The following is a 9445-nucleotide window of genomic DNA, read 5'->3' as shown; positions in this document are numbered from 1 at the left end:
CTAGGTCTTTCGAACCAGTCTAAGTAAATGGTCTTAAGACGCTAGGACAATGGGATCGGGTATCTTGATCTTGATTTAGGTATATAATGAATCTAGACCCCTTAGTACCAATGCAAATGATTGCATGTCTCTGGGGCCGGTGTAACAATTTAATCTTTGACTTTTGACCTTTGATCTTTGATCGTGAGATTTGATTCTTGACTTAGTTCTTGATTCTTGATTCTTGATTTTGGAATTTTGCTTCTTGATTTGGATTTTGATTTTTGACCTATGACTTTTGATTTTTGAAAATTGAGATTTTATTATTGATTATTGATTTTTTATCTTTCGATTTTTAATTTTTTTACTCTTGGATTTTTTATTTTTGGATTCTTGGATTTTTGATCTTTTTAATTTTTTGGATTTTGGAAACTTAATTCTTAAAATTTGATCTTGAGATTTGATTCTTGACTTTTTGATCTTTGATCTTTGAGATTTGATTCTTGAATTGAATTTGGAACTTTGAATTTGATTTGAATCTTGACTTGAATTTGAATTTTGAGATTTGGATTTTGAATTTTGAATTTTGAATTTTGAATTTTGAATTTTGAATTTTGAATTTTGAGTTTTGAATCTTTGAGTGAGAGAGAGTTTTTTTTTCCTTTGATTCTCTTTTATTATTACTCCTTACTTTGACCATCTTTTGTGCTTCCCAGGATGGGTGGATTGCTTCTCAGAGGGATGACATTATCTCTCAGAGGGAGAAAATGGTCAGTCAGGCTGCACATATTGAGGATCTCACCGCACGAATGGTGAACTTGTAATCGATGCCTGATGCTTCGTTGATGTTTTCCATGGATGGCTTCGAGTATGACACAAATGAGGATGTTGTTCCTTAGTGATTTGTTGCTATTATTCTTGCAAGACATAGATGTTGTGTTTTTTTTTTCCCTCACCCTATCCATCATTTTTTTGTTTTTTCTTGTTTATGAATTTGAATTTTAAGGCACGATTAATTCCACAACTCAAATCTTCATTAGAATAATTGGTATAACGCTAAAATCCAAACATCTCCTCATCGCATAATCAAGTGGGGAATGACACTTTTAACCTATTTCCAAAAGGACGGGTCGTGCCCCTATGAAGACCGTAGCAAGCCAACATGCAAACTGGATAAGCATCCTACGATCTCTACCTATGGGCTCTTCCTAATGACAAGTACTTGGTGAAGATTTTAGCCACATTTAAAATGTCATTCTTCCCATATCTAATGAACTGCTTTGTTTTTTCCTTTCCCCATCCATAGAAGCTTTGGACATCTTCAAAGTAGTCATTCTTCAAAGATGGCTGAATCAATCTGCCTTAAGGTGGAAAGAGCATGCAGGCCCAAAATTCTTCCAGAGTTGGGAAAACCTCAATGGTCCCAAACCGAAATACATGGAGATCAACATTCCAGTATTGAGACCCCTATCAAAGTAAGTGATGATGTAGCTTCATACATCCAACATATTCATAAGTTCCAGCAATCTTGGTGCCTCAATGTTTGTGTCCAAACCCCATTTTCTTAATGTCACATCCAAAAAATCCAATTTTTTTTTTTTTTTGTAACCATCAGAAACAAATGATAGAGACAATTTTCAAAGCATTACTCATTAGCTACTGACACAACCAAACCTTTACAACTGTTGTATCAAGTTTTTTTTTTTTTTTTTTTTGACTAATCAAGAGTGAGGAATGAACTGTCCTTGATTACTGTGCCGGGTGGCGACTTTTGGGGGATGTAATTGGTCGTGCCAGTCAAGCACCCTATGGCTTGAGGGCTGCACCGTAAACTCCTGTTTAATAAATGCGCCAGGCTCAAGCCCGTCATGTTTATTAATCGGGCAGGTTCAGGCAGGGCTTAGCAGGTCGGGCTCGGTCAGGTTAAATGGTGTAGGTCTGATGGGAAGAGGAAGTAAATGGTTATAGAGAGGACACATGGCAACAGTACAACGTATGGGCAGAGTAATTGCTCTCATCATACATGCAGCTGATCCGAACTCGATACCATGATGGTACCTCAACGGTAAAGAGTAGGGGTGAAATAGGGTCGGGTTAGGCCATGTTTCTTATAACGCTAGCCCAACACTACGTCCCCAAAATTCAACCCAGGCCTAACCCAACCCCATCGGGTTTGTGCCAACCCAGCTGACCCTAATTGACCCTAATTAGGCAGGGTTGGGCCGGTTGGCCCTAATTGACCTTGATTTTTGTCAAGGTTGGGCTAACCTTGATGACCATAAGAATCAATGATCGAAATTTCATTATTTTGAATAAAAGGATAGGATGATAGCCCTAAATTATATCATATAAATCATGTTGAAATTAGGACCAGGTTGGGTCTAGGCCTCAACCCAAGCCCGATCCAACCCTACCCCAGGGTTAGTGATTTCAATCCTAGTTTGCCCCCAAAGTTAGAAAACTTAGCCAAGGCCCTATTTGGACTCAGGGTAAACTAGGGCGGGTTGGAGCCGTCAGGGCCAAACTTACACCCCTAGGAATGACTATGTGCCTTTCTTGATTTGAGAAGAAACGAGCCTCTGCCTTTCTAGAGCCCCACATTTTCCTCTCTTTTAAATGTAACCACGTTTATCCATTAAACGACTCAACCACTCCTTCATTGTCTCCACAACTTTCTAACTCATATAAATCCGAAGAGGTTTCACCTTAAAATTAGGACTTCTCATCAGCACCCATGGGAACACGCTTCCAAGAACTTCCATCTCTCACTCAAGACCTTAAGGTCACCCTACAATGTTCTTCCACAGTCTTTCCATTAGAAGAAACTGAGAGTAGGTCTTTGTTCCTTTCAAACATAGATCAAGTTCTCAATTTCAATGTAGAGACTATCCATTTCTTTCCGGCCAACCCCGATTTCCCACCGGAAGTTGTTGCCGAGAAAATCAAGGCCGCCTTTCAAAAAGCTCTTATTCCATATGATTTCTTGGCCGGAAGGTTGAGGTTGGACCCCCATAAGGGTCGTCTGGTGATTGACTGCAATGCTGCCGGAGCTGGCTTTAAAGTGGCCAGGAGTGAAGTGTCATTGGCTGATATCGGAGACTTGGTGTATCCTAACCCAGCTTTTGAGCAGCTGATTATGGGGAGTTCGGATAACTTGGAGCCACATAACCAGCCCCTTTGTTTTCTTCAGGTAAAAAACAAATGGAATAAATTTCAAATTACGTTCCATTTATAACTGTCTATAGATTTGCATGGTTGGGACCAATTTGGTATCAAGGTTTTAAAACTTGGGATCAGTCGTAAGATTAGTCTCAACAATATCGATCCGAATCAGATTCAATAAGACGGATTTACCCATATATATATATATATATAATCATATCGGCATGGATCAGTCTTGGCAAAAATCAATCCTATCTAGATGATCCTGAACAATCTGATCCAATTTTCAAAACCATGCTTGCGACACTGTAAGGTATTGTTTATATCAAAATTTATGTATTAATTAGTGTTTATAGCATTTCTTCAGAGTAGAGAGGAAAAAAAAATTTAAAACACACATAGTAAAACTAAATGGGAAATTTTTATTTTTTAAAATAAATTTTCTTCATTTATATCTTTTTGGCTCTCAATAATTGAGTGAAAGAAATAAAAAAAAAAAAAAAAAAAAAAGTGTAAGTAAAGCAAAGGGAAAAACAAATCAAGCCGAGTACAAAAGATGAGATAAGTGTAAGGACAAATATTATATATATATATATATATTCTTTATTTTATCTCTAGACCTAGGTTCTAACAAATGATATTGGGTTGGCCGAGTAGTATTTGTACTGTCTAAGAACGATACTGATATTGAGCTGATTTTGCATCAGTATTAATATTGAACCAAGGGTAAAATCATAATTATTTTATGAAAAGCAAGGATAAATCAAAAGATTTAGGCTGATACTGACTGATGTAGATCAATATTGTCAGACATGGATACCGATCTAATTCCCAAGATTTAATTCCTGCTCTAGAGCATCAAAATTCAAGAAATAATTCGACATATATTTATTTATTTATTTTTCATTTTATCTTATGTTCACTTCTGGAGGTTATTTCCTTTAAATGAGTTCAAAGAAAAATAAAAATAACTATTATACTTCAAGATGGTAGAATGACATCTTTGTAATTCATGAAACATTTTTCAAAAGCATTTATAAGACTTTATGCTCATTTGGTAAACCATTTCTCACTGGATGAAAAGTTAAATAGATAGCTAGGTGTCATCCATCTGTCATATGGAAGGTACCATACCTCAATGTTCACCTAAATAATTTTGAATACATAATTTCACTTTCGGTTGTGACATCAAAGTGTTCCCCATATGACATTAAAGTGTTCCCCATATGGCATCACTTTTTATGTTGTCATCATAAAGATCGGCCGCCCTGTATGTTGAAGTGGAGCAGTCCGGGATTCTAGGGATATTTAAAACCTGGGACCCGATCTCAACCATCTCTTAATCATCAATATCTTGTGCCAGTGGATGGATTCCTACAATCCTACCACAGTTGACTTAAACATCTACATGTCCCCGTGAATTTATTTACCTAAATTTGCAGTGGGCAGTTGCTTGGCTTCATCCCATTTAATGCTCCACTTTACACGGTTGGTCACCGTCACCGTCCATTCAATGAGTCCATCCTTGCTACGGGATGTGCCTTGGCAAGTGGCAACCAGTCTGTGTTAGGGAAAATTTTTACAGTTACTCAGGTTGTTAAAACTTTCTTATTATCTGAATTCATAGTCCAAAAAAAAAAAAGGAGTAATTTATTTTTTCTTTAATTTATAAATATTTTTATAAATTTAATATTTTTTTAAAATACTCTTCAATATTATATATATATATATGCACACATTGGATCGTTTATTTTGAGTTGGCTTAAGGTCTCCTAAGCATTAAGTTGATCCATAGTTTTAAGTCTGCTACTTCAGTATTGAGGGCTATTCTTTTTTATTTTTTAGTAAAATATTCAGGCTATTCAGTGATTGAATCATAGGCACAACTCGTTAATCGATCAATTAACTCAGATGGGCTGAACTAGTGTTGAGACCTAATATTGGGTCTGAAATTTTGTAACCCATTTGTTCTGCACCATGATTCTATAGATTGAATAGGTCTCCCATATAGTTTTTTTTTGGATTGTTTCGTTGTTGATGGCCATGGAGAAGTAATTCAAAGTTGAGATTTTTTATTTTCCGGTCTAGGAATACCTGAATATTAATCCTCTATTTTTTTTTCTTTTAATATACAAAATTGTTGAACTATAGTAAAAATAAGTCTCCAAAATTTGAGAGGTCAGATGAATTTACTGATGTAACGTGACCAAGTTAAGCAGCATGTTTATGTTGAGAAGCTTTACTTTTTTATGAATCCAGTCCGCTTGAAGAGTAGTTCAATAAAAATAATCAAAGATAAAATAAAATAAAATAAGACTAGGCTTGATTTTGCATAAATTAAGATTTAACAACTACTAATGTAAAGGGTTTTGTTTTGGTAGGTAACATCCTTCAAATGCGGCGGACTCGCACTGGGTATATCCACCAATCATGTAACATTTGATGGCATCAGCTTCAAACACTTCTTAGAAAATCTTGCTTCTCTTGCTGCTGACAAAGCCCTAGCTATTACTCCATGCAATAATCGTCAACTTTTAACCGCTAGATCTCCACCACGTGTCATGTTCCCCCATCCTGAGCTAGTAAAGTTTGAAATTCCCCCACAAGGAGAAGAGTCTTATGCCACCACACTATTTGAAGCCATAGCTGAGGACCTTGAGTTCAAGGTTTTCCGGCTAAGGCCTGATGACATTTCAGGCCTAAAGGAGAAAGCTAAGCTTGGTGGATCAAACAACAATGGTACTAGCACCCGTATCAGCATCAGCAGCTTCAATGTTGTAACAGCCCATGTATGGCGTTGCAGGGCCCTTGCAGGTAAGGCATTAAACCCATGAAAGAAATATAAACTTTCAGTTATTTGGTTCTGTTCAAGATACAAATTTCATATATCAAAATTGAATCTAATCGGTTATGGAACACATTTTAGAAATTAAAATCGAACCAATTCAATTTAATTAGGTTCCGATTTTTATTTGATTTAGTATTCTTCTCCTTGTTTGGTTTTAGTTAGGTTTCATATTAAGTTGAGGTATTATTTTAGGTATTTGGGATAACATTTATATATATATATATATAATAATAATAAAAAATAATAAAAAAATAAAACCTTATTTGTTAGGGTCATGATCTATCAAACATTTTTCAACTATTAAACATGAAAAGAATTTATGATACATGCATATTGGTGGTAGTAAAAAAAATATATATATATATACATATAATTTTATCTGGTTTCTTATTCGGTTTTGTTCAATGATTTTAATCATGAAATCAAAATCAAACCGAACTAAGATTCCAAGTTTTGAGACGAAAATCGAACTGGTTTATTATGGTTCAATTCAGTTCAATTTTCAACGGCTGGTTTTGGTTTCTACATTTTGATTTCGATTCTAAATTGACACAGAAATAAGAAGGACTAAGGGCCCGTTTGATTTTGTTTTCAAAAACGTGTTTTCCCGTTTTTCAGTGCTCAACAACAGAAAACACCCTAAAATCTATTCGCTTTTTTCTATTTTGTTTCACTTGTTTTTTGAAATAGAAATAGAAATTTATGTCTATTTTTGTGTCTAGAAACAGGAATGGAGAAACAAGTTAGACTTATTTTTTTATTTCTAAAAATAAATGGGAGTGACAAAAATTGTAAAAAAACCCAATACTTCACTTTACCTACCCCAACCCCAACCCATTGTTGAAACTTCTCGCTATTCAGAAGCGGTAACTCCAACCTGGTTGTGTGAAGCTCACAGTTCCAGACTACTTTCATCCTTCTGAACCTCATCTCCATGATGCATACCTGCAACTCCAATGTCATGCCTCACTCGTGAGCTGCATACTTACAACGTCGTGCTTTTACTCTTGTCTTGAACCCGACTACACTGTTGAAGATGTTTCGGGAAATAGAAAAATCAAATACATTTTCGTAATTCAAAAAATTGTTTCTTAGCAAAGAAACAGAAAAAAAAAAACCGTTTCTACTGTTTCTAAACACAGAAACAGTAGAAACAAAATCAAACGTGCCCCAAGAGGATCTTGAATTTGACCTACTCCATTTTTTGTCTTTGCAGGGGACATTGGAGGAGACCAAGAAAAGAAGACTTCCACTCTCCTTTATGCGGTTGATATCCGGTCGAGACTTAGTCCTCCACTTCCTCCATCTTATGCTGGAAATGGTGTCGTAGTCACATATGCTAGGGCAACCGTAGGTGAACTCAAAGGTGCTTCATTCCCTAGCATAGTGGAGATGGTCTCAGAGGGAGCCGCAAGAATGACTGATGAGTACATTAGGTCTATTATTGACTGTGGAGAAGTGAGTAAGAGGTTCCCACATGGTGATCTCCTCATTTCATCATGGTGGAAATTAGGATTTTCTAGAGTGGAGTACCCTTGGGGAAGGCCCAAGTACAGTTGTCCTGTGGTGCGGCACAGAAAGAACATTATTGTTTTCTTTCCAGACATTGAAGAGACTGACAGTGGTGATGGAGTTAACATTTTGGTGGCGCTTCCCTTCAAGGAAATGGAGAAGTTCCAAGCCCTCTTCAACAACTTCCTCGCATGACCTCTCTCTCTCTCTCTCTCTATATATATATATATATACATGGGATGTTATGTCTGAGAAGGTTGGGCCAGGAGTATATATACAATGGGTTGGATTGCATGTCATTTTTACTTTTATCTGTTTTTATTTGATTATAGATTTTCTTGTTGATGCAAGCAATGTTGGGAAAACATAGAAAAAGAAAAAAGCACACGAACATTGAATTCTTGTAATTTACAATAGATTTTCTTTTGGTATAAGATTAGATCTATTTTCACTTTTTTTTTTTTTTTTTTTTCTCATATCTTCTGACTATTTATCTCTGTTTCTTATGCGTGTTTTCCTCCTTTATTTGGATTCATGGAGGATTTATTTTGGTTCTTGGGTCTATTTTGAATACATGTCTATAATGCTTCGTAAATATTAGATTTTTTATGGGCTGAACTTCATCTGGTTATGCTCACAGGCCCATGCCTTGTTGAGGCATATATTGAACATTACATCTAAGATATCCTCTATTGCCTACCATGGGCTGCAGCCCTCAGCTGTGCCCTAATGCCTGTTGTGAGGGGAGATCAACGGCCGCACACATCCATGGGCCTTGGGCCGCCGCATCCTCACTCAAAGACACGTGGAGGTCTATTTTGCGGGCTATCCCCCTTGGGTATCTTCTAAAAATAACAATAATAAACAATTGGAGTTGTCACCTAGGATTAGGGCTTAGAACCGGGGGCATGGGCCCGTTCCATAAGAACAGATCCAAGATTAACTGGGTCTGGTCTAGAGATTAGGGTAAGAGCTAAGTTATGAAGTTACGAAGATCTTAGGCACCCACTTCACCCGGTTGAACCGGTCTTCCTATTAGATGCTAAATTTTGAATATTCCCCTTTTATGTCCTAATCCACATGCATGACAATGTATTTAATTTACAATACTATACACATGTTATTTTAATGAAGGATCTACATTATGACTACTCTGTTAGGAAGTTATACCTGATATTGACCCTTGTTTCGGGTCAAGAGGGAACAGACCCCGGTTGATGCTATGATGGCTCCAATGAAGATTCTTGACTCAGACAGGATTAACCTTGATTGCTTGCTTCTCTTTTCCTGGGAATCTAGGCCTTTTGTGGCACTTAAAGTGTCACACCCCACTTCTAGTACTAATATACCAGCGGTGTGAGTACGACGCTTACCCGTATTACATACCAGGATCTCTAATAGAAGTACCTTAACCACCACAATCACACAATACCGAACAAAATAAATAATTGTAGCGGAATCAGAGTATAATATAGCAGAATCATAAAATTAGTGGGGATAACATCTAATGTTAGTATTACATAACGAGAGTTATTCTATTCACATCTATTCATGACATATGTATAATAACTCCAAAATAATACCAATCAATAGTATGGTATCAAAATGATAGTAGACAACCACCCGACTCACGGTGTCGCGTACGCACAGGTGTCACAGGCACAGTCAGGGTTGTGCTCCTCAACCTCTAGTATCCACCAGTCACCAGCTTCGTACTTGGGCACGGAGGAAGAAGCGTCACTACCCATCGGCACTACTGCACCTACATCGTCATCTAAAAAGCAACATATACGTGGGGTGAGATCAACTAGCTCAGTGAGGGGTGGGGTTCATGTAAGCATATAAATATAGTTCATGATGCGAATGAATGCAAATATAAACATATAGTCCATAATGCGTGTGATGCAATTCATTTTATTTTAAACCATCTAATATACAACTAAG

At 36.8% G+C, this 9445-nt stretch overlaps 1 protein-coding gene across 1 annotated transcript; it reads left to right on the top strand.

The window, feature by feature from the left end:
* The first annotated feature begins 2663 nt into the window (after positions 1-2663).
* Positions 2664-7955, top strand: LOC122061270 (omega-hydroxypalmitate O-feruloyl transferase-like). Its single transcript, XM_042624488.1, has 3 exons — positions 2664-3169; positions 5523-5955; positions 7206-7955. The coding sequence occupies exons 1-3, from the start codon at positions 2714-2716 to the stop codon at positions 7694-7696; spliced, it is 1380 nt and encodes a 459-aa protein (XP_042480422.1). The 5' UTR covers positions 2664-2713; the 3' UTR covers positions 7697-7955.
* The last annotated feature ends 1490 nt before the right edge of the window (positions 7956-9445 follow it).

Source organism: Macadamia integrifolia, chromosome 14 (genome assembly GCF_013358625.1).
Source record: "Macadamia integrifolia cultivar HAES 741 chromosome 14, SCU_Mint_v3, whole genome shotgun sequence".
Taxonomy (NCBI): domain Eukaryota; kingdom Viridiplantae; phylum Streptophyta; class Magnoliopsida; order Proteales; family Proteaceae; genus Macadamia; species Macadamia integrifolia.
Note: the sequence above shows the minus strand (reverse complement) of the source record. Positions and strands in the feature narration are given on the sequence as shown.

Excerpts from the sequence above, each read along its gene's own strand:
- LOC122061270 (XM_042624488.1), top strand. The coding sequence starts at position 2,714 with ATGGGAACACGCTTCCAAGAACTTCCATCTCTCACTCAAGACCTTAAG. Across the intron at positions 3,170-5,522 it reads AGCCCCTTTGTTTTCTTCAG|GTAACATCCTTCAAATGCGG; the intron begins GTAAAAAACAAA and ends TTGTTTTGGTAG. Across the intron at positions 5,956-7,205 it reads GCGTTGCAGGGCCCTTGCAG|GGGACATTGGAGGAGACCAA; the intron begins GTAAGGCATTAA and ends TTGTCTTTGCAG.